The 26,440-nt window shown below is 42.3% G+C and overlaps 1 protein-coding gene across 2 annotated transcripts in view; it reads right to left on the bottom strand.

The window, feature by feature from the left end:
• CRTC1 (CREB regulated transcription coactivator 1) overlaps positions 1 to 26,440 on the bottom strand; it is a 310,977-nt gene that overhangs the window by 134,108 nt on the left and 150,429 nt on the right. For both annotated transcript variants that reach the window (XM_082263685.1, XM_082263686.1), the window contains exons 5-8: positions 21,603 to 21,697; positions 13,211 to 13,296; positions 4,297 to 4,340; positions 830 to 1,050 (exon numbers count right to left, since the gene is read on the bottom strand). In XM_082263685.1, coding sequence (XP_082119811.1) covers positions 830 to 1,050; positions 4,297 to 4,340; positions 13,211 to 13,296; positions 21,603 to 21,697 — 446 coding nt within the window. The remainder of the gene's footprint in view (positions 1 to 829; positions 1,051 to 4,296; positions 4,341 to 13,210; positions 13,297 to 21,602; positions 21,698 to 26,440) is intronic.

The raw sequence follows: 26,440 nt of genomic DNA, 5'->3' as shown, positions 1-26,440 counted from the left end.
CTAAAAAAGGCAGGCTTAATTGACAAGCGGATTTGTATACAATTTTTGGGCCGTCATTTGGCCAAGGCACCACTGAAGAAACCTCAGGGCACCCTGGTTGAAAAAGGCTGCTCTAGCCTGGTTCAAAAATACAGGGAAACCCTGTCTTACCTAGTCTATGTCGCTGAACCAGTTAAGGGTCAAGGCTTTGCCCCTCCCCTTGGGTTTAACCCCAAAAGGCCCTCCGAGCCTGGAAATCACACAGATGCAGTGAAAACCTTCTCTTACCTAATCTACACTGCAGGTTCCCAAATGGTACCAAAATTCACCCAAAATGGGCATACCCACAAAGGGTTCTTGGTGCCATAGGAATGTACCATGATCTTGGTGCTGCATAGCACCCTGAGGCGCCAAGGTAAGCACCTAACCTAGGATCTTGTTAAAGCAAATATCACAAGCTGGTTTAACCTAGAGGTGTATGGGTCTAGTCCCCATGATAGACACCAAGGGTTACCAATACGGAAACTGCTAGATAGACCCATAGCAATACGCTGTCAGATTTTGATAGAAGTGCTAAAGGGGGAAAAGAAAAAAAACATTCAAAGGAGAAGAGGTCCATCACCTAAATGACACTAGCTAAAAACTATAATCTATGTTGTCGGGGTTATACAAGGGTGCCCCTAGGGACAGCAGTAGCATCGTTTTTGTCAGCATCCAATCACCTGAAGGTAGTCTGCATGTAACCCATAGTCTACAAAAACCAAGTCCTGTGTCCTGTACTGTAAAATAAAGATATGCGATTTATGTAAAATGCAAAACAGGTCAGACTTACAAGTTGAAATATGCTTACCTGGACTGGCAGTGGTAATACCCAGGTGAGTTAAATTTGTTGTTAGATTGCCTGTACTGTTAGAGTTTGTCAAAGCTGGGAATGTAGACTCGTCAGGATCTAATGGAATTGGTAGTGGAGACGGGAAGTGGATATTTGTTAGGTCAGGCAGTGAACCTCCTGTGTTGTGTGCAGCAGGGATGAGGCTTGTAGTGTTCTCCTGGTCATTTGAAGGGTAAATGCTTAAAACAAAAACACAAAAATAAGATATGTAAATTTGTACTTTACTACAGCCTAAAACTAACAAAAAGATGCTGTAGCTTTATATAAGGAATATTTATATCACACATGAACAATAATTTTTTGTCCCTAACTACAGGGCAGAAGGCAACCATGCTATTGTTCCATTATGACAAAGAATCACCCAAACTAGTGTACACAGGATTCCAATGTCAAAGCTGTCAGTGTAGTTCATGAGGCTAATGCGCAAAGAAAAGTGGTCCATTATGCTGACATCATAATGTAAGCACTCATGTTAACCAGTTTTACTTGTAACCCAAAGACAAGGATGCTATAAAAAAAGACCATACACCAAACAAAAGAACATCAGAATGTATCTAGTCCCAAGGTTGTGCACAACATAAGCGAGAGATGCATACAGAATTCTTACGAACCAGCTATAACTGTTAAGGACATAGAAAAAGACAAAAAATAAAATAGCAGCAAACTCTTAGGCCCTGTTCACACGTGAGCGTTTTTCAGCTCGTAAAACGCTCATCTCTGAAGTCTTAAAATGCCCAACAAGACCAATCCCATTTATTTCAATGGCCCCTGTTCACATATGAGTATTTTGTCACCTGAGGAAAAAGGCCTGAAGCTCAAAAAAGTACATGAGCTTCTTTTTTAGCAGATTACAAGCGTTTTTGTTATATATGTCAAAGCCTGCCTCCAAATACCTGCAAAAAATGCCTGAAAAAAAGCCCAAAGAAATGCCTGAAAAAAAGCCCAAAGAAACGCCTGAAAAAAGCCCAAAGAAATGCCTGAAAAAAGCCCAAAGAAACCACTCAAAAAAAGCCCAAAGAAACGCCTGAAAAAAGCCCAAAGAAATGTTTGAAAAAAAGCCCAAAGAAACGCCTGAAAAAAGCCCAAAGAAAACGCCTGAAAACGATACGCTCAGGTGTGAATGGAGCATTAACAGCCGCTTTTCAACACTGAACAATAATAAGCAGATATCACACGTTTCTCTAGTTTGTTATAAATGATAGGGATCTGACAATTTCTATATATGCCAAAATGTGTAAATGCACTGTTTAAAAGACTACAATGGACTAAAGACTAGTTTCGCAAAAGTTCAACCACATACAGTACAATCCAAATTGGGGGCAATGTTTTTGAGAATCATTTTTTATTGATTTATCAGCAAGTAAAACAGTACAGAGATAAGAGATTAATATCCAGTACAAGTTATCCAGTAACAGGCAGATATTGTTAATGAGGGACAATTTTTAAAGGGCGTTTCGCCATATGTTTTTATTTTTTATAATGAACAACAAAGTGGTTTCAAGATTGCACTCTGCATGCTTAAATGCTTATGAAACTGCTGTTTAGTCTGTTGTAGCCTAGGAAACAGGGCATTTATGCCTTTTAGCAATTTGTGAGTTACTTTATTTGTACCGGCAAACTCCAGATTGGGACACGATCTGAGCCACATGTAAATCGGGATATAGAACGCTATATACTTGATAAAAGGTGTAAGTCATAAGAGAGAAAAACACAAAAGACATTTTTGTAGTGATTGCTCTGCAGCACTTCGCCTAGGTTCACACTGAATGTGGGATTTCAAACTGGCATTTCAGTCTGACTTTGGAGGTGATTTCAGACATCTGTGCAGGTTCATGCACCAATGCCCATTGAAATCGCCCACAAAGACGGCATCGCACCAATTTGGATGGTGCCGTTGTCGGCAATAGGCTCCGATTTGGCATGCCATTTGACATGTCAAATCGGCCCAATGTAAACAGGGGCTAAAACTAAAAATTTATTTAAACTGCAGTCGATAAAGTTTGTGTGAAAAATAGTGTGGACACTGCAGACCGTGGTGACTGTTAACAGGAATCCACCTGCTACAGAGTCAACACAGCTGCAAAACTTAAAGTGGAACTTAGTCAGAAAATTTAAGGGTAAGTTAACTTTAAAATAAACAAATGCACATTTTTTTGCATGTATCATTTTTTATTGCAGGACCCCGTAAAAGCATGCTTGCTGACCTGTCAGTTTATCCGCTTGTTCGCACCTCGTAAGAGGAAGTGGATACATTCTGACAGGAATACTCAATGAACCACCACAGAGCCATGATAGTTAATTAAAAACTACAAGCAGACAGCCACAAAAGATGTGGGGGACTTGTGTTCATTCATACACAGAGCTCTGTGTATGAATGACATGGCCGTGTAGGAGCCCTGCGGTTTTCAAAAAGTGACAGCTAGCATGGGGAATTCCTCCCCACATTGCTGTCACAGGGAAAATAACAAGCACTAGTGGAAGCTGGTTTTAGACACTTTTTCTGAAGTGGTGTGTTTTACTTTTTGCTGTTCTGTGAAGTTGCTGTTCTTTCAGCTGCTTCAGCATGCCCTAACCATACAAAAAAACATCTCCTAATTGCTTAGCCAAGATCTCTTGCATATCGACCACATACAAAATGTCCACATTTTAAGCACCTCAGGAGTGGTCCATCTACAAAACGTGCCCATAACGAATATACTAAGCAGTTTCAATAATAATGCACACCATTCAGTTTTATTAAGTAAGGTACCCATTTAGGTTGAAGCCAAACAATGTTTTGTAAGGTACAAGCTATTAATAGGCAAGACTGCAGATTTAGATGTATTTTCATATATTTTTTACGTTTGATATCTCCGGCGAGCTGTTTTACAAGTGTCCATAAACTGAACGGGTACCAATGTAAAGTTATGCACACTTGATTAATATGAAAATTAATCATTTATACATTAGATTCTCTTTTAAACTAGGTTAATTATATTGCCCAGGCTGCGGGATATGCAGCCAAAAGGCATGACACAAAATACTCAGTATTCAAATATTCCACCACTTCAGTATTTACTTCAGATGTGCACCACCCACACAAGCTTTCAGCTAGCTTCAAAGTCAGTCATACAACTTATTTCCAGGGCTGAAGAAATCTCTCATAATCTTGTCCCTTAGGCCTCCAAGAAAAAAAAAAAAAAGTATCCTTTTATGCTACCGCTCATAGGCTGTTAATCTGCAAGTCATGTAAGGGCTTTCATACAGCATAGAAAAAAAGCAAATGATGGAAGTGTTTTTTTCCCAAGTAAAGACGTACATATTTTACATACAATCTTAGTATGGATTTCTCTTCTTACCAGGGCTCCGGTACAATAGGTAAACAAAACTGCTTCAAAATCAAGGTATATCAAACTGCACTGTTTAATGAAGAAACTGTAACTTACTTTATACCAGGGACTTCACAGGACTTAGGCCTCGAAGATCCAGTCTAGGCAATTAGAAGAGAGACACTGATGAATTAAATTTTAGTCTGTTAAAAGTATAAACAGCTTGTGGAAAAAAAATGCCTGCTAAATTAAAGTACTACTAAACTCTGGTTAAAAATACACACAAAAAAACCCCACATTATATTCAAATATATATTCTTAACTCAAAAAAAACACCTATTGTTCTTGGTCTTGTCCATATTTTTTTTTTCATGCTATGATCTGACTTTCAGTTAGGCCCCATGTACAATGTATGCTCTTTAGGCTTAGTTCACACTACTGTGACCTAAAAGTAATGCAACTTTGCCAAGCAACTTCCTGCCAATTTTCTAGCAACTTGAGTACTGCTTTGTCTTGCGCAGGTATGCACAGATAACAGCATACAGGAAGATGCCAAACACTGTCTGGGTAATCTTCCTGTAATGTCAGATCCAAATGATAAATATGGATGAGGATTCGACATGAAGGCGACTTTCATTCAAGTCTATGGGCACAAGTTAGATAGAAGCCGCCATTAGGTAGTACAGGAACCTCTTCTAAAATCAGAACGACTTCAGTAGTGCTAAGACAGCTCTCACTGACTTAACACGGGATCTCACTTGTCAAACGACTCAAATCTGATTATAAGTCGTAGCAGTGTGAACCAAGCCTAATGACTAGTATACATGGGCCGAATGTCGGGCGACATCGGCTGGATCAATATGGCCACGACTGAAAAAAGTCTGACAACCGTCTCCCGATTGTTGTTGGCTGGGAGCAACAACTGGAGTGTTCGGGCGGGGCGGGCGGTCAGTGGCTCTAATCTGAGCGGTCAGTTTTTAAAAATAAAAAATATTAGTATGTATTAGGCTTAAAGGCTCTTTCACACGGGCGATCCGATCAGATCCGCCTGTCAGTTTTTTAGGCGGATCTGATCGGATCCTCCATGCAGCTCTATGGGGCAGCGGGTGTCAGCGGAGACACCTCCGCTGACACCCGCTGCCATCCGCATCCGATCCTGTGCTTGAAATCTGGACGGATGGAAACCCTATTTTTCCATCCCTTCAGTAATCGGATCGGATCTGATGAGAACGGACAAGCGGTCCGCTCTCATCCGATCCCCCATAGAGGGCAGCGGTTGCTGAGACTCCTCCCTCTCCGCTCTGCAAGCGGAGACGGAGCTGTCATCCGCCCGGCTCAGCGGGGATCGATCCCTGCTGAGCAACACGGATCCGCCTACGGAGGCGGACCGTGTGAAAGAGCCCTTAGTCTTTCTGTTCCTACAGGAGATTAGCAGCAGTAGAAACGCAGTAAAAGACCACATTAGGCATGGGCATTAAAGTCCATTCCGGCTGGTGTTATTGCATTCTATTGGCCAGAATTCTGGCCATTCTAATGCATCAACAGGCGTTAAATACCCATTAAGGAGCTTTTCAGCATCTATGCTCAAAAGCTCCTCTTTTGAGCGCACAAATGATGTTCTCTTTTTCTACCTGTTAACTCCTCTGCCACTAAACTCCTGAATATGCCTATAGTGTGCATGGCTACATAGGCTAACATGGAGGAGAGTTAGAGGGCAAAGAAAAAAAGAAAGCTCAGACAACTGCTGAAGCAGCTTTTCTGAGCTGCAGTGTACATGGGGTCTTTGAGGGTGGCTAAGTACGTTCTCCATGGTCCTACTGTATGTAGGTACGTAGTTACCCTCTCTCTCACTCCCAAAATGGTCTAGGGCAGGGGTCTCAAACTGGCCGCCCTCCAACTGTTGCAGAACTACAATTCCCATGAGGCATTTCAAGGTGGACAGTTACAAGCATGACTCCCATAGGCAGAGGCATGATGGGACTTGTAGTTCCGCAACAGCTGGAGGGCTGCCAGTTTGAGACCCCTGGTCAATGGACTATTTGTTTTGTACAGAGTGTGTACATGACCACAACTACTAACATGTACATCTACATCTAACAAAAATGAGGGTGAAAAGAGTCAAGGTTTGGGAATTCATGGAGGACGATACAACGAAGCAGAAAAACACAGTAAGAAACTATTTTATAAAAAATAAGTTACAGGGCCATTAAGGGGTGGGCACAGTAAAACCTTGGATTAGAGCATAACTTGTTCCGGAAACATGGTTGTAATACAAAGCGCTCTTATATCAAAGCAAATTTCCCCATAAGAAATAATGGAAACTCATACGATTCATTCCACAACAATTTATTCATAAGTCCTTCCGTTTATAGTCCATATAAAAAGAATATAGTAATGTGATAGGTTGTGTAACCATAAAACATCCATTTCACAAATGGCAACTCCACAAGGGGATTAGATCATACGTTGAACTGGATGGACTGATGTCTTTTTTCAACCTCACTAACTATGTAACTATGTAAGAAGCAGAATCCAGCAGGAGCTACAGAGTATAAAAGAGAAGAGAGGTGCCTCTAAGCAATATGGTTACATTTAATGAAGGTTCAAAATTTAGCAACTCACATGGTTGATGATTAAAAAAGGCACATATAAGTATGCAGGCATCCGGGGTAAAGCTGTCCACATAGACCATCCTCAGCACCGCCGGCTCTCACCACTGTCAGTCTGCAATTGTGACCAGGAAGAATAGCCTGCAGTAGAGGGATCTGAAAGCGAGGCTTGAAGCACTCGTGGAGCGTAATGTGGAAGGGATTACGTAGATTGTGGTAAGGAGGATGGTCTATGTGGACAGCTTTACCCCGGACGCCTGCATACTTAGATGTGCCTTGTTTTAATCATCAACCATGTGAGTTACTAAATGTTGTACCTTCATTAAGTAACGATATTGATACACTTCGAGGCACCGCTCTTCTCTTTTATACTTGTGACATGACGCTACTTGTATATCAAGACATTGCTCCTTTATCAAATCATTGAGTCAAATACATTTGTACACAATACAGTTAAAAGGTTTTTAGGTAAAAAAATAAAAAAAGAAAATGAACCCTTTGCCACCAGCTGCATCATACATATGCAAGCTTCAAAACCCAGCTGATACACATATGCAAACACCTCAAACTGCAGTTCTGTGTTGAAAATGTGCTCACCGGGCACCCCCCGCACTGTGACCAAGATGTCACACCCACTCCCACTCAACATTTACAATCAGGATCTGGTGAAGCAGGCTCCTTGATCACTGTGACAATATAAAGAGATGACCAAAAAATGCTAACTGTATCACTAAGACCATGCTCCCGATTGTTTTCTAAGGTTTCTGTTAGCCCCCCCCCATCTCGAGATTGTTTCTGTCTTCAGCAGTATACTGTCTGTATTAAGCTTTTACTAATTTTGGATATTTAGAAAATGGCAGAGGCTCAAATGGAACAGAGATGTTATTGTATAAGGATAATATGATATTTACGGATTCCTACATCATAAAGTATAATATTACATTTATAAATACATTTATGTTGAAACCTATATATTCATGTTAAAAGATATGATAAGTTAAGGTGATTTTACACATATACATATCCTGAGGTATCTTCTATATTGATTAGTGAAGCTAAAAAGGAGCTTGTGAGTTTGTTAAAAACTTGTTTTTAACCATGTTGTTATCAGGAGAATACCACCATGGGCAAGTTGCCATGTACCAATGTGCCATATCTTAAATGTGTGTTATGTGATAAGATACCCTATAAAAATGGATTTTTGTAAAATCTTACCGTAAAATCCTTTTCTCTTAAGCTCATTGACATAGTCCTCATTGATTACTAACAACTCGGGTTATGCTGCCCTCTACAGGAGTAGGACTAGACAGGAAAGAAAACATTCTGGCCACACCTTAGGGGCAGTCCCAGAGGGTATATCCTCTCTCTCTCAGCTACAGCAAATCAGTTATGTCACAAAGCAGTGTTTAGAGAATTTAACCAAACCCAACTCAAAAACAGAGGGGCGGCTACTACGTCTGTCAATGAGCTTAAGAGAAAAGGATTTTACGGTAAGATTTTACAAAAATCCATTTTTCTCTGTCGCTCATTGACAGACGTAGTCCTCGTTGATTACTAACAACTCGGGACGTCCCAAAGCAGTACCACAAATGAGGGGTGGGAAAATGGAAAAATCCAATCTAGAAGGCCCAACCGGTGCCAACTAGAAGTTCTAAAGGCTCATCAATCAAGATGAGACTCAACAGAAATTCCAAGGGAAAAAACCCTCGAGGTAGACCACCGGTCTCCTCAAATTGCGGCCTGCAAAACCTTGCGGCCAAATGAGGCATCCGCCGATGCCATCACATCAATTTTATAAAATTTTGTAAAGGTATGTACCGACGACCAGGTGGCCGCCTAACACACCTGGACCACTGACGCCTGATGGCGGAAGGCCCAGGAAGTACTGAGCGCTCGAGTGGAGTGCGCCTTAACAGGGAACGGAGGATTCCGACCCTTAATAGAATAAGCCTGTACCACCGTCTGTATAATCCATTTGGAGATAGTCGCGGCAGATGCAGGCAACCCCTTTCTGGGGCCATCCGTTATCACAAAAAGTGAATCAGTTTTACGGAACGATTCCGTAGACTTCAGGTATACCCTGATTGCCCAAACCACATCCAAGGAATGCAACGCATGTTCCCGATGATGATTGGGCTGAGGACACAAGGAAGGTAGCACAATATCTTCATTCAGATGAAAGTCTGAAACCACCTTTGGAAGAAAGGATGGCTTTGGATGAAGAACTACCTTATCCCTATGAACCACTAAATATGGGGACTGGCATGATAATGCAGCCAGTTCTGACACCCTGCGTGCAGAAGTGATAGCCACCAAGAAGGCCACCTTCTGGGATAAAGTAAGCAAGGGAATCTCCCTGATGTTTTCAAAGGGAGGTTTCTGCAGAACCGACAAAACCAAATTAAGATCCCAGGGCGGTAAGGGCGCGCGGACTGGTGGAACCAGGTGCCGCACCCCCTGAATGAAATTCCGCACCAAGGAATGAGTAGCCAAGGGCTTCTGAAAGAAGATTGCTAATGCTGAAACCTGACCCTTGATGGTGCTCAAGGATAGTTTCTGCTCAACCCCCTTTTGCAGAAAAGCCAAGATCCGGGTCACCGAATAGGTACGTGGAGGAAATCCCAAAGATTCACACCACGCGATATAAGTCTTCCATGTGCGATAATAGACCTTGCTGGAAGTCGCTTTCCTTGCCTTAATTAGAGTAGGAATAACTGAAGCTGGCAACCCTCTGTCCTTCAGTACCTGGGTCTCAATGGCCAGGCCATTAAAACCAGCGACTGTAAAGCACAATGGAAGATCGGTCCTTGAGACCGCAGACCCTCCCTGAGAGGAAGTCTCCAAGGAGCGTTCGTGACTAGCATGTCCAAGTCGGCCTGACCGGCTTGACGGGGCTAGCCTAGAATTTCCAGGATAACTGGAGTTCCCTCCATCTCCATCCTGCGGAGAAATCTCAGCAGCAATCTGATAGGAGGGAATACCTCTAATAGCTGACACTGCCTTAACAGGCCGTTCAGCGCGTCTGCTGCGTCCGCTGGAGGATCGTGGGCGCGCGTTACCAATCTCCGCGCCTCCGGGATGCTCTGAAGAAGACACAGATGGTGAAATCCTTGGTGATCGACTTAAGTCATCACCCTGATATTGTCTGACTGGATCCGAACCAGGCTGCCCTAGAGCTACCTGGCCCAGGCAATCCGACAAAGTCTGATCGTTCTCTGTTCCCACACATTTATCAGACACCTGATTCCTATCAGGAGTGATCATTTCTCCTGGTTGAACATTAGAGACCGAAGTCACCCGGCTAGAGGCTCCTTGGTCTGTCTGCTCAACCGGATCCGATTCCTGTGGGGAACTGAGATTAATCTTTGGAAAAGGTAAAGAAAATGATCTGTTCAGGGAACGGTGACTACCGCTCCCTGTAGTACTTAAATGTTGGAAGGGAAGAATCGCACCGGTAGCAGTGATCGATGCTCGATCTAGTGCTCTGAATACCGGTGAAGACGTCCCCCCACCCTCAAGCCGGGTGGGGGCGCACCTTCAGGCTGTGTAAGCCTTAGCTTCAGGTTTGGCTGAGTCGGTTTTTTGTTTGTCCGACCAGCGCTTCTTGAACCCTCCTAGAGGGGTTTTGCCTTTCCCGCTCGCTCCAGCAGAGCGAACGAACCCTTTATGAGCGGCAAAGAAAGGTCCACGCTTGTTACGAGGTCCTTTAGCTTTAGCAGCCTGTGGCAAAAAAGTGCTTTTGCCCCCAGTCACATCCTTAATGATCTCATCTAGGGTGGCCCCAAATAGGCGATTCCCCTGAAAGGGGAGATTCGCCAAGGTCTTTTTGGAACCTAGGTCCGCTGACCAGCATTTTAACCACAGCACACGTCTGAGGATTACCACTGACATAGATGCATGCCCTAATAGGGGGGTGGCATCCAAGGCTGCGTCACAGACAAACTGCAGTCCTTGTATAATCTGTTCCATCAAATCAGATGTTGCCTGGGGGATACCTTTCCCCTTCAGGTCCTGGCGCACCAATCTCGCCCATTCCGTTAATGTCTGAGAAACCAGACCAATGACAATTACTGGTCTAAAGGCTGACCCTATCAGGGAAAAGATAGTGCGGGACTCCGCTTCTATCTTCCGATCCACCGAATCCTTAAAGGACGAAGCGTCCTCCACCGGAATAACCGTGGCTTTATTCAGTCTGGAAATAGGTGGATCCACCACTGGTGGTACCGTCCATTTCTTAATGATGGATTCCTCAAACGGATAGCGTCTAGCAATGCGCTTGGAAATAGTAAAGGTACGCTTTGAATGATCCCATTCCTCTTTGATCTTATTACCAAAACATTTGGGTAAAGGAAAAACCTTCACCGTCTTGGTAGGTTTGCTAGTACCAAAGGGAATTTCCATTTCAGTTGCCTCTGCCGGTAAAACCTCAAGTCTTAAGGTTTCCCGAACCGCCACAACTAGTGCGTCCACCAATGCTTCTTCTTGTGCAATGGCGGAAGCAAGAACGTCCTCCTCACTGTCTGAGGGAACTTTACCTGAGACAACAGCCCCTGCAGAGGGACCTGCAGCTGCAATGACCATCTCAGAATTTGAATCTGAAGTATCAGATGATATAGGGGTAGGCGGGGGTCGCTTTCTTGACCCCCGTTCCTGACAGGCCGTCTCCACCCGAGTCACCAAAGACTCCAAAACTGCTGTAAATGCATCCATACTCTGTGCACTGGCAGGTCCAGCGGCCACCTCGAGGGAAACAGGTGGGGGTACCTGTGTGGCAGGGTCCATGATAATTCCAGACACTTGCTGGAAAAAAATAATAATTTGCCAAAAAAAAAAAAACTTTTTTTTTTTTTTCAGACCCCCAGCGCCACAATGCCCCTCAGTGTTACCTGCTTAGGGACCCCTACCGAGCGAGAGAGAGAGAGAGATAGACCCCAAGGCTCACCACTTGATGCTCAGAGTTTCAAATGCAACTTGTTTCAGCACTGTCTATAACAGACAGGAAGTCTTGGCTGGCTTCCCAGGTAAAAAGGAGGCGGCTCCGCCCCTTTGCACGCCTTCCGGCGCCTCCCCTAACTCCACGAGGTGTTTTGGTCACCTCAAACATGGCCGCCCCCATGCTGGAGACACGAGGCTACGCCAATATGGCGGCCTCGTGCGATCTGCCAGACAATGGCGGCGGCCTGTACAGGATAACGGTGTGTCTGGCGGCCTGCGGGAGTATCTCGGCCCCACAAACCTTCACCCTAATGGTGATCAGCCTGGCCGGCGGTACCGGGACCCTGGCGGGCCGCATGCGGTCCGTGGGCCGTCGGAAGGCAGCCTGCCCTTGCTGGAGGAATGCGATCTGGACTGCAGTTATACATGCATAGACATCGCCCTGTGAACACCTCTGACAGGTAGGATACCTTATGCTACCACAGTAATATTCTAGTACTGCCACTGACTTCAGTCATCTTTACAGTTTTGAAATGACATTAGATTGTCAGCTCCCAAACCAAGCCTCCTGGTTTCTTGTTCACAAAATCACACTCAAATAGGGGGATCTGTGACATGTTATAGGATAGAGGGGAGACCCATCCTTACCATTTCAGAGAGGGGCCCGCGTTCACCACAAACCTGCCAGGGGGAACATACTACTCACCATACCAGAACCAGGTGGGCGCCAACTCCTGACAGTACCCCTCTCCACCGGGGTGGGAGGGCTGTCGACCAATACGGACGCCGTGACTCATGGTCATTGGCGTTTAAGCGAGACGTTTAACTCGCAGGGTCAGTCCCCGTCCAGTGGGACTATGTCGCGGCGGACCCAGCGCGGAGCTATGGCCTGCACGCGCTCGTAGGCTGAACTGGGGTGACCACTGGATTTCAACATCCAGCCCGTCGCCCAGTTCCAGCTTTCTTGCTTGAAGATCTCACAGGAACACTGGAGAAAAAAGCTGTCTAAAAAAATCTAAGAAAAAAATCCTGCCAGGACCGAAGATCCTAGCAAGGCATCTAGGTCCTTACTCCTAACTAGACAGAAAAGAACTGATTTGCTGTAGCAGAGAGAGAGAGGATATACCCTCTGGGACTGCCCCTAAGGTGTGGCCAGAATGTTTTCTTTCCTGTCTAGTCCTACTCCTGTAGAGGGCAGCATAACCCGAGTTGTTAGTAATCAACGAGGACTACGTCTGTCAATGAGCGACAGAAAAAAGGGGGATCTGAGATCCATCAGATCAGAGCATACCGGGCGGCTTTATATGGGTGTGCTCTCATATAGCTACGACTGGTAATAAACATCTAATTTGGAACTCTCTCAGTCTGATGGTTGATTTCTTTCAGGTATCCCAAGGTCTGGGGAACTTGCTTTAAAATCTCTATTACCAGAGATATAAAGTGGACTACACATGAAGAGTCAAATACGACATAAAAATATAATGTACCTTTTTTGCATCCCAGCCTTGTTTATTAAGCGGTTTCTCTGCCTCAGAAGGACTATCCTCCATTCCAGGAACAGACAGCAGCAAAACTTCATAGGTAAAGAAAAAGCAGCACAAATTAATAGGCATCCTTTCATCTGACTGATTTAGCATATTGAGAAAAGTTCTTGAAGAAAAATAAAATAAAATAAAACACTGCTAGCAGCTATAAAGTCCAGACACAAGCTTTTGACTGTCCCCTTGCTATGTCTAAATGCCAGGCTGGTCTGAGAGGGGAAAAGCTCCAAGACAGAATACTAAACTTTGTATAAAAAACACACACAATTTAATTATGAATTCTTATCTCAAAAAAAAACACTATTGCTCTCAGCCTCCTCCAAATACCTTTTTTTTGCTGCCGTGATTCAACATCCTGATAGAGGGCGGCTACATTCGCTTTACATAGTCAAACTGTAGGTAGGAAAGTAGCCACACTCTTGCTCTGTCCCAACATGGACTATGAGATGTATAGTGTGTATAGAGCAGTGCACACGACTACACCTAACATGAACTGCACATTCTATACAGAAGTGAGTGGGAAAAGGAGAGATTTGGGGGGGCTCATGGAGGCCGTTCGCAAAAAACACAGTAGAAAATAAGTTTTATTAACCACTTCAATACAGGTCACTTTCACCGCCCAGGCCAATTTTCAGCTTTTAGCGCAGTTGCATTTTGAATGACAATTGCGCGGTCATGCAACACTGTACCTAAACCAAATTTATGTAATTTTTTTCCCACAAATAGAGCTTTCTTTTGGTATTTGATCACCGCAAGGTTTTTTCTTTTTTGCTACACAAATAAAAAGACCGAAAAGTTTGAAAAAAAAAAAAAAGTTTTTTTGATTGTTATAAAACTTTGTAAATGGATACGTTTTTTCCTGCACTGATGAGGCCGTACTGACAGGCACTGATGTGGTGGCACTAATATGCAGCACTGATATGTGACACTGATAGGTAGCACTGATATGCAGCATTGGTGGGCACTGATAGGCGGTACTGATGGGCGGCACTGATAGATGGCAATAATGGGCACATGGAATATTTGTGTCAGAAGTTTGATAAGATTCGAGGACATATTTCTGAAATTGATACCATTTTGACAAATTCCCCCCCTTAAACAGGGCTATATGGAAAAAAGGGAGGTAGATCTCCAGGAAACTTTTGAGCTAGGATGAATGGCATTCCATAGCCCAGGATGCTTCAAGGTCTCTCAATAATACCTCAAGTATTGACACAAACTTTGAAGTGCTTCTGAGATGGTACCAGATAGACTGGCAACCTTTAGAACGGGAGAGTCTCCCTTATGTTTTCGTGGCTGTGGAAAAGAAGGAATGATGTACAACATATGGTGGCAGTGCTCTAAGGTGAGGCGTCTTTGGATTAGGGTGTATAATTGCATCTACACACTCACCCGAGTAAACCTTGTCAAATCCCCAAGACAGGCTTTGCTGGGCTGCAAGGTGGAGACAGCTTAGAGACCCCAGAGACGTCTCATAGCCTTTATATTTATACCAGCAAAAATTATTATTGCAAAATCTTGGAAATTGCCAGCCTTGCAATTTTAAAAGCTCAAGAACAAACTTTCCTGGATTATGATCAATGAACACATTTCAGCGATCTTGAATGATAAAATGAGGATGTTTGAGAGGGTTTGGGACCCATGGGTCAGGTACCTCACTAGAGATCCTCGATCCATACCCGATTGAGGCATCTTCAGGATGGTGGGATTCGGCATGCAAGGTCTTACCCTACTTTCCCCCTCTTCTCTTTCGCTCTTCTCAGTCTTTGCTATTACATCTCTTGGGTCTTCTCGACTACTCCCTATAAACCTAGATAAGTAACTACTTCCTTAGAGTGAAGACTGGTTACTGGGCAATGAGAGGCGTGGCTTACTTTCCCTGGAAGTATAGGCCGCCTCCAACAAATGTATAGCTATAGACAGGCGCATCTCCAGCCCATTGGGGTTTGCGTGCTGACCCTAGGGTAGGAAATGTAATATGTAGCTACTTTGTCCTTTACTGTATAATGAGCCTGAGATGTGCCTTGTTTATGTAACATTTAGAGCTTAAACAATTTTTGGGGTTAGCCCACACTGATAGTACAACCTATACTGATTGTAAAGAGTTTTATTTAAAACAACGCTACTTTTTCATATGTTCTTTTAGGTTTAAAAAGTTGGGTCTTTAGCCCATTCTATATGTATTTTACATTTGTGGGAGATATACATTCTTTGTCATATCTTTTATATTCACTTTTTTTTTTTTTTTTTTATGAAATAAAAACATTGAAACAGAAAACAGGAGAGAAGACAAAAAAGAAAAAAGGGAAGTCTCTTTAAAGTTAACAAAATACAGTTGGAGAATTATCTGATCCTCTGCAGATTGTGTAGGTTTGCCCACTTATAAAGAAATGAAGGGTCTATAATATTTATAATAGGTGTATTTTAAATTATAAAAACAGAATATCAACCAAAAATCCAGAAAAAACACACAATACAAATGTTATAAATTGAGTTGCAGCTTAGTGAGTAAAAAGTATTTGATCCCCAAGCAAATCATGCCTTAATACTTGGTGGAGAAACCCTTGTTGGCAAGCACACAGGTAAGACGTTTCTTGTAGTTCCGTGACCAGGTTTGCTCACATCTCAGGAGGGATTTTGGTCCACTCTTCTTTACAGATCTTCTCTAAATCTCTAAGGTTTCTTGGTTGTCGCTTGGCAACTTGAAGCTTCAGCTCCCTCTATAAATTTTACATAGGACTAAGGTCTGGAGATGGACTAGGCCACTCCATGACCTTATTGTGCTTTCACTCATTTGGTGTCTTGGTGGTAGTTTTGGGTCATTGTCATGTTCAAAGACCCATCCATGACCCATCTTCAGTGTTCTGGCTGAGGGAAGAAGGTTCTCATCCAAGATTTTACAATACATGGCCCCATCCATTGGCCCACCAATGTGGCAATGTTGGTCTGTACCTTTGGCAGAGGAAACAGCCTCAAAGCATGGTTTCACTTTCATGCTCGACTGTAGGTATGGTGTTCTTAGGGTGATAGTCCCCCTCCTCAAGAAGGCACATGTACAGGTATGCCAATGAACATCCAATTTTTCTTTCTGAATTTTTTAGGAGAAAGTGTTGTGGTCAGATAAGACCAAAATTGAGCTCTTTGGCATTAACGCAACTCGCCGTGTTTGGAAGAAGAAAAATGCTGACTATAACCGTAAGAACACCATCACTACAGTCAAGCATGGAGGTGGAAACATGATGCTTTGGGGCTGTTTCTCTGCTAAAGATACATGCCGATTTCGCCGCATTAAGGAGCCAATTAATTGGGCCATGTATTGTAAAAACTTGGATGACAACCTTCTTCCATCAGCCAGAACATTGAAGATGGGTCTTGGATGTGTCTTGCAGCATGACAATGATCCAAAACATACTGCCTAGGCAACAAAGGAGCGGCCCAAGAAGTAGCACATTAAAGGTCATGGAGTGGCCTAATAAATCTCCAGATCTTAATCCTATAGAAAATTTACGGAGTGAGCTGAAATGTCAAGTTGCCAAGAGAGCCAAGAAACCTTAAATATTTACAGAAGATCTGTAAAGAAGAGTGGACCAAAATCCCTCCTGAGATGTGTGCAAGCCTGGTCAACAACTACAAGAAAAGTCTTACCTCTGTGCTTGCCAACAGGGGTTTCTTTAAGTATGAAGTCATGTTTCGCTTGGGGAACAAATACTTCTTTTACTCATTGAACCGCAACTTAATTTATAGCATTGGTTTTGTGTGTTTTTTTTCTGGAATTTTGGTTGATATTCTCTCGATTATTTAAAATACACCTATGATAAAAATTATAGACCTTTCATTTCATTGTAAGTGGGCAAACTTACAAAATCTGCAGGGGATCAAATAATTATTTTCCCCACTGTATGTCTCTCACTAATGTAAGACCGCTGGATGTAGTGTAAAAAATGTATGTATCTGAGGCTACATACAGAATACAGAACCGTGTTCCGGGTTCGAGCCGAGACCTTCCTGTGGATTGCAGACTACTAAAAAGTTATTTAACTGATCTAGCATTTCATTTCATTTCTTTTCTATTTTTGATCGCACATTTTTATGCGTATTTTGCACTCATTGTTTATTTTTTTGATAGGTATATTTGGATTACAGGAGCGTTAAGAGCCCATTCACATTAGCGCGACTTGTCAGGCGATTTGTCAGCCTGACAAGTCGCGGTATGTCGCGGCCCATTGATTAGCACAGGAAACGTTCTAATAGGAGCGACACAAGTCGCTCCGACTTAGAAAAAGGGTCCTGTACTACTTTGGGGCGACCTCGGAGCAACTTGCATAGACTTCCATTATCTGAAGTCTCTGCAAGTCGCGCCGAAGTCGCGGTACACGTGACTTCACAGGTCGCCCCCCAAAGTCGTGTCACACTAGTCTGAATGGGCTCTTACAGGGATATTATTATTTGTTTGTATATTCAGTGTTCTGATGATCTATTTTTGATGTAACCGTTTAAAATTTGATTGCATTTGTTTTTTTTTTTAAAAGGGACAGCACGCAAGCGTTCACACTCAATTACATATTTTAGGCAGCGCCACTTTTACCCCCCCCCCCCCTCATTTAACTTTATTTATTAAACTGTCTTCTACAACCTCATCTTGGTAGCAGAGTTTGGCTGTTCGGTTTCAGTTAATGACTGTGCCAACCTACATATGAAATTGATCAATAATTAGCACCAGCTTGATATAATTGGTAGATCAAACACCTGACTTTATTCCTACAAAATCCCTGACTGTGCAAATGTAAGTGTAAGAACTGATGCTGGTTTGAAATCGAAAGGTAGTCAGCCCAAATATTGATTTGAATTCGATATTCTTTGGTTCATTCACTTTGCAATTTGTAAATTGTTAAAAACACTAAATAGATATTTTTGAAAGCTTTCTTGCTTTACAGCATTTTTTCACACCAGTCTAAAATTTTTGCACAGCAATATACAGTTGTACCTACCCTAGCAGCAATTGCAAAATTTTGGCATTGAAAAAAATTAGACTGATCATGCCAGAAAACTGCCTTATGCAATGATCGTGATCATAGAAGGCAATTTATTATCATATAGTTGATATGATCAGGGACATTTGGGTGATTTTCAGTTATCATCATTATTTAAAAAGGAGCCAAAACAACTATTTGATTAATAAATGGCTTCAGATGATCACTATCCTTAAATAAAAGACAAATAAAAATAATAATAAAAATTATAATAATAAATAAAAAAAAAGTCATATTTTCCAAGTCAATGCCAACATTTCATGATTTCTGCCAGGGTATGCAAACTTTTTAGCACACATATATATATATATATATATATATATATATATATATATATATATATATATATATATATATATATAAATATATACACACATACATATATACATACATACATACATACACACACACACATGTACATACTACCCTTCGACTTCAAACCAGCATCAGTTCTTACACTTACATTTGCACAGTCAGGCATTTTGTAGGAATAAAGTCAGGTGTATGATTAACCAATTATATCAAGCTGGTGCTAATTATTGATCAATTTCATATGTAGGTTGGCACAGTCATTAACTGAAACAGAACAGCCAAACTCTGCTACTCAATATTAGGTTGGTGGTCATAATATTATGGCTGATCTGTGTGTGTGTGTGTATATATAATGTGTATATGTGTGTGTGTGTGTATGTGTGTGTGTATGTGTATATATATATATATATATATATATATATATATATATATATATATATATATATACACACACACACACAAACACACACACACACACACACACAGTGCCTTGCGAAAGTATTCGGCCCCCTTGAACTTTGCGAACTTTTGCCACATTTCAGGCTTTAAACATAAAGATATAAAACTGTAATTTTTTGTGAAGAATCAACAAGTGGGACACAATCATGAAGTGGAATGAAATTTATTGGATATTTCAAACTTTGTTAAATAAAAACTGAAAAATTGGGCTTGCAAAACTATTCAGCCCCTTTACTTTCAGTGCAGCAAACTCTCTCCAGAAGTTCAGTGAGGATCTCTGAATGATCCAATGTTGACCTAAATGACTAATGATGATAAATAGAATCCACCAGTGTGTAATCAAGTCTCCGTATAAATGCACCTGCACTGTGATAGTCTCAGAGGTCCGTTTAAAGCGCAGAGAGCATCATGAAGAACAAGGAACACACCAGGCAGGTCCGAGATACTGTTGTGGAGAAGTTTAAAGCCGGAATTTGGATACAAAAAGATTTCCCAAGCTTTAAACATCCCAAGGAGCACTGTGCAAGCGATAATATTGAAATGGAAGGAGTATCAGACCACTGCAAATCTACGAAGACCTGGCCGTCCCTCTAAAACTTTCAACTCATACAAGGAGAAGACTGATCAGAGATGCAGCCAAGAGGCCCATGATCACTCTGGATGAACTGCAGAGATCTACAGCTGAGGTAGGAGACTCTGTCCATAGGACAACAATCAGTCGTATACTGCACAAATCTGGCCTTTATGGAAGAGTGGCAAGAAGAAAGCTATTTCTTAAAGATATCCATAAAAAGTGTTGTTTAAAGTTTGCCACAAGCCACCTGGGAGACACACCAAACATGTGGAAGAAGGTGCTCTGGTCAGATGAAACCAAAATCAAACTTTTTGGCAACAATGCAAAACGTTATGTTTGGCGTAAAAGCAACACAGCTCATCACCCTGAACACACCATCCCCACTGTCAAACATGGTGGTGGCAGCATCATGATTTGGGCCTGCTTTTCTTCAGCAGGGACAGGGAAGATAGTTAAAATTGATGGGAAGATGGATGGAGCCAAATACAGGACCATTCTGGAAGAAAACCTGATGGAGTCTGCAAAAGACCTGAGACTGGGACGGAGATCGGAGATTTGTCTTCCAACAAGACAATGATCCAAAACATAAAGCAAAATCTACAATGGAATGGTTCACAAATAAACATATCCAGGTGTTAGAATGGCCAAGTCAAAGTCCAGACCTGAATCCAATCGAGAATCTGTGGTAAGAACTGAAAACTGCTGTTCACAAACGCTCTCCATCCAACCGCACTGAGCTCGAGCGGTTTTGCAAGGAGGAATGGGCAAAAATTTCAGTCTCTCGATGTGCAAAACTGGTAGAGACATACCCCAAGCGACAGAGCTGTAATCGCAGCAAAAGGTGGCGCTACAAAGTATTAACTTAAGGGGGCTGAATAATTTTGCACGCCCAATTTTTCAGTTTTTATTTGTTAAAAAAGTTTGAAATATCCAATAAATTTCGTAACACTTCATGACTGTGTCCCACTTGTTGATTCTTCACAAGAAATTACTGTTTTATATCTTTATGTTTGAAGCCTGAAATGTGGCAAAAGGTTGAAAAGTTCAAGGGGGCCGAATTCTTTCGCAAGGCACTGTATATACATACATATATATATATATATATATATATATATATATATATATATATATTACATACATACATATACATACACACACAGATCAGCCATAACCTTATGACCACCAACCTAATATGGAGTATGGCCCCTTTTCCTAAAACAGCCTTGATCCATTGACACCAAAGTAATATCCACATTAATGGCAGGACCCAAGGTTTCCTAGTGGAACATTGTCCAAAGCATCACACTGCCTCTGCCGATATGCCTTTTTATTCTATCTCTTCCCCAGGTAAGTGATGCCCACGCACCAGGACATCCACATGATGTAAAAGAAAACGTGATTCATCAGACCACACCACCTACTTTCACTGCTCCATAGTCCAGTTCTGATATTCAAGTGACCATTGTAGAAGCTTTTGGCTGTGGACTTGGGTCACCATGGGCTTTCACAGCCCCAAACACAACAAACTGGGATGCCCATTTTTCTTTTTCAGCTTTCACCACATACACTTCATGGACTACACGTTCACTTGCTGCCTAATATATCCCAACAGTTTTCAGATGCCACTGTAACGAGATATTCCCTTTACCTGTCAATGGTCATAATGTTACGGCTGATCGGTGTATATATGGGTTTTATCTCTCTATTTGGGTGTTTGTCTGGTGTTCATCTCTAGCTAAAATATGTCATTAAGGACTTCTGACTTTTCTCTGGATTTCTATTAATTAATACAAGTTCTGGCTCTTAATTGAACCAACAAATCAGTACAATAGCAAGGTAATTTGCATCTTTAGAAGTTTGTCAGTCCCCATTATTCTCTGAGGAAAATGTTGTGTGTGTTTTTATTTTTGTTATATCAACACATTTGTGACTAAGTACAAAACTACAACAGAGTTTTGGGTACCTCGTTTCTGCTGAATATCCTGAGAACTTCCACTGAAAACCTCTTGCTGACTGGGATTCATTGTACTTTGATGCAATGCTGAATCTGAATTGGTTCTAATATACAAAGGGGAAAAAATTAGAAATGAGCAGCAACATCATATGTATGCAAAATTCTGCACCCACAAATACATGGGGAAGGGCTTTAAATATGCTAAACCAACCAAGTCTGTCGGAAAACTGAACTGTGCTGTTAGAAAATAAAAGTCAGACAAGAACTAATAATGTACAAAAAATAAAGCTTTCTATGCCATTTTGTTTTAATGTCTTATCTTTACCAGGTACTAACAAAACAGGATTTTTGTAAAACCCATTTTCGTTATAATTCAGCTCACAGGGGAATACAGACAATGGCCAAAAAAAAAAAAAACAACAGCCTGGCAATTCCCCTCCCTCTCCCAAAATGCCTGTTTGTGACAAATCAAGAGCAAGACCACAAAATACAGAGGTGCGGGACTGGTTTCTCGCAATGAACTCAAACTGATTTTATCGTGAGCACAAAAATAATTTTTCGCTCACTGAGGGATACATGACTTGGACATCTGGGACCTCCAAAAGTAGTCCAAAAAAACACTAATGGGCCCAACCATAAACAAAATGGGGACTGCCCAGCAGCTCCAAGACCTGCATAAATAAGCACCCACACATCTATAGTAGAGTATGCCTTCACTGGAAAAAGTGAAGTTTAACCTAAGACCATCAGCTTAAAATATATTGTCTAAGCCTTGAAAAAAAAAAAACAAAGTGGGATGAGAAGCTGGATCGCCCTTATGGGGACCATCAGAAATGACAAGTCAGTCTTTCTAATAGAGATAGTGGCTGCAAGGTAGACAAATGCAGCTTGAACTATATTGTGACAATAAAAGGGAAATCTTGTTCTGATGTACAGGGGATAGACAAAGGCATGGGAGCACAACGTCCTGGTTAATGTCAGACTAAAACCACCTTGGGAAGAAAGCAGACACTAGAACTCAACACCATCTTGCCCTTGCTTAGGACCAGTAAAGATTCTTTGCAGAAGCGATAGCAATGAGGAATTGTTAAGGTTGGAAAGGGGAATATACCGGATTCTTAAGATGTTTTTTTTAAGCACTGATCGAACCAGGTTTAAACCCCACAGAGACCTAGGTGTGCATTTTTCCATTTTGGATAGAGAAAGGGAGGGTCATAACCCCTGAAAGGTTAATTTTTGCCATCTGTCTTAAAGAGATTTAAATATACTTCCTATCCCAAAGACAAAACAGGAAGTGAGAGGAAAACCCTGCAAATTAGGGGAATCTCTTGGGGCCCCCTAGGTTCCCATTGGAAGATTAATTTCCTGGGGACAACCCAAAATTTGGGATTTTCTTAACAATAAGAAGGACAACTAGAGGGAGAGAATCTCCCTAAAAAGGGACATAGCAAAAAAAAAAAAATTACAGGTGTAATCCCTCTCCGCTCTATTCAAAACTTTAAAAAAAAAAAAAAAGTTTTGCCTTTAGTTAAACTTAAAAGAAGGAGTGATTATGGGTCTTTGCCTTCCATGTACCATGGTACATCTTCCAAGTAGACTGGATCTTCCAGACTGCAAATGTTGCTGTCCAAATCTGCTCTCTGTACTCATTCATCCAGGGTGGTGTCTGTATAATACAGGTGGTGTGTTACTGGTCAGATCACAGGGGAAAACAGAGGATAGCAAAGAGGGATTGACAATCGGCAAAATTGATATATTGGGGGCCGATATTGCCATGATGTCATCGCATATGTTGCGCACTGGGAGTCTGGGACAGCTTCTTAGGCCGCCTCCCACAGCCTAGTTTTGGAGTCTCACATGTGCGCACAGTGTGTTTTACATCTGCAGCAGCCACAATGGAGTCTCTGCATGCAGTGCACAGTGAGTGATTTCTTCTCAAATCAAATGGATCATACAGTACATTGACCAGTCACAGAGCACGTTGTGTAACACAGCCACCGCGGCCACCCACCTACAGCTACCAGCAAGCCAGCCAAAGGCCCTGGGCCTGTACTAGCCAGCCACCCACCCACCCCAAAGGGTGTCAGCCAGCCAGCCACCCACCCACCAAAGGGTGTCAGCCAGCCAGCCACCCACCAAAGGGTGTCAGCCAGCCAGCCACCCACCAAAGGGTGTCAGTCAGCCAGCCAGCCAGCCACCCACCAAAGCGTTTCAGCCAGCCAGCCAGCCACCCACCAAAGCGTTTCAGCCAGCCAGCCACCCACCCACCAAAGAGTTTCAGCCAGCCAGCCACCCACCAAACGGTGTCAGCCACTCATCACCACAAGGTGCCAGCCAGCCATTTTTTTAAGCCTATATTCATTAGTGTCTTTCAAGTTTCAATGGAGATGGATGGAGATAGAAAAATTAAAAGTGTGGTCTGGGATTATTTCTCTTCTCCATCTTCAGGAAAAGCAGCAGCACTGCGCAACACTTGCAAAAACAATGTAAGCATGGGATCAATAACTGCAAAAACCAAAAATATATGTCTAATCTTTGGGTCCATCTAAGAGTTGATCATGTTAAATTGTATAATGCAGCACAGAAAAAACAAAATGAATCACAAGGTAAATCATCACTATCTCTGGCAACAATAACATATGTTTAAGAAAAAAAAAACAGGTGGCTAAAATCTGATGGAAGATCCCTACTGCTGAACAAAGTAATCACAGAGAAGATGGCCACTGATAACCAGCCATTTACAATAGTGTCTGACTTAAGCAGGTGATGTCCATATTTGAGCCAAGGGACACACCAAAGAGTGACAAATTTTATCGAACTGAAAAGATTCACCAACAGGTCATTGAGAAAGTAAAGGCTATGCTGCAACCAGAGAATGCTGGCAACTCCCTCATTCACGACTGACTGCTGGTCAGGACAAAAAAGAATGACTAATGAGTTTTACATGCTACTTTATTGACAGTGGATGGACAAGAAGGCATTTGGTGTTGAATACAAAAGTGATGCAAGGATTCCACACTGGGGAGTAAATAAGAGAAGTGTTTCTAGGGATGCTAGAAGAATGGGGAATCGCCAAAGACCGAGTGATGCTTGTGCTTGGAGACAGGGGAGCGAACATGGTGAAAGGAATGAGACTTGCTGAAGTGCCAGACCTCAGTTGCATGGCACACACCCTCCAACTTGTGGTAAATGATGGTCTGTCAAATCAGAAAGCTTTGCTTGACATTATTAGCATGCTAAAGAAGTGTGCAGGCCATTTCCACCATTCTATCCATGCCAAGCAGCGACTGAGGTGCAATTCAGGAAGACCTTGGCCTACCCAAAAACAACTTGATAGAGGCTGTTCCAACACGATGGAACTCAACGCTACACCTGCTGCAAAGGATGCTGGAGCAGAAGCGAGCTCTTACCATATATTCTGGTGAATATGGACTTGGAGGACATTCTTGTCCTACTGCTGATCAGTGGGACATAGTAGCCAACATCATTGAGACCCTCCTACCCATTGAGGAAGTGACTCTGGGAGGCGAGTCATTCCGACTTATCTGTGTCCTCTGTCATCCCATGTGTGAGTGCTGAAGATGCTTCTTCAACAGAATGAAGGACCCAACACACGTGGCATTAAAACATGTAGGCAGGCCATGAGGGACAGCCTCGCCAAACGTTTTGAGAAGCATGAGGAGAATAAAACTGTTGTGCTTGCATGTCTTTTAGATTCTCGATACAAGAACCATCCTCTCTCTTCTGATGATGTATTGGCCAAGGCAAAACAATGGCTGACAGAAGATATTCAACTGAAGGTGCAGGAGGTTCCTGATGAAAAAAAGTCAAGAAGAGAAGGATGCAGGGGAAATATGTCAAAAAGACAACGGACAGAAGAGGAAATTCATCGTGGTCAAATAGATGCCATGTTCAGTGTTTTATTGGGGCGTCATGCAGAGGATTCTTCAGAATCTGCAATAATGAGCCTGGATGATGAACTTCCTCTCTATTTGAAGGAACCAGTAATTGACAGAAGAAGTGATCCTCTTCAGTGGTGGAAAGAAAATGAGGCATGCTACAAAAGACTTGCTTCTTATGCTAGAAGATACCTTCCTGCTCCTCCTTCCTCTGTACCAAGTGAGCGTGTTTTTAGTGAAGTGGCAGCAATGAAAAGAAAAGAAGCCGTTTACTGGGGAACATGCTGAAATGCTATGCTTTCTGCACTTTAATATTGTTCTATTATTGTACTACTTAACTGAGAGTATTGACAGTGTAGTAGTAGTGTCTGTCCAGTCCACTGAGTCCACTCCAATCCATTCCACTGTCTAGCTTTTGTCTAACTTTTTTTTCTAGCAGTTTTGCACTGACTGCGCTGCCATCAGTGCAAAACTGCTAGAAAAAAAAATCTAGACAGTGGATTGGAGTCAGTGGACTACTGCTGCAGTAGTGGGCCACTCACTGCTGCAAAAATTTGAAATCACTACTGCAGTCACTGCAGTAGTGATTTAAAATGATTGCAGTGAGTGCCCTACTGCAGCGGTAGTCCACTGACTCCAATCCAATGTCTAGCTGTTGCCTAGCTTTTTTTCTAGCAGTTTTGCCCTGACTGCACTGCAGTAGTGATTTAAAATTATTGCAGTGAGTGGGTGCACTACTGCAGCAGTTTATTATGCATTAATGCAGAATCAAGATGATGTGAAACTGATGTCCCTGCAAGTGAAGTTTTCCTATCAGTTTTCATGCAGTTAAGGTGTGAAGAACGAGCCCTTAATGTTAAAAATTATAATAAATAAAGATTTACATGTTCAGTAACAGATTTGTGTTGAAATTTGTGCAAAATTATTAGTTACAAAAATATCGGCTGA

Source organism: Pelophylax lessonae (assembly GCF_965119305.1).
Source record: "Pelophylax lessonae genome assembly, chromosome: 1".
Classification (NCBI taxonomy): Eukaryota; Metazoa; Chordata; class Amphibia; order Anura; family Ranidae; genus Pelophylax; species Pelophylax lessonae.
The sequence above is the reverse complement of the archived record's forward strand: the minus strand, read 5'-3'. Positions and strand labels throughout refer to the sequence as shown.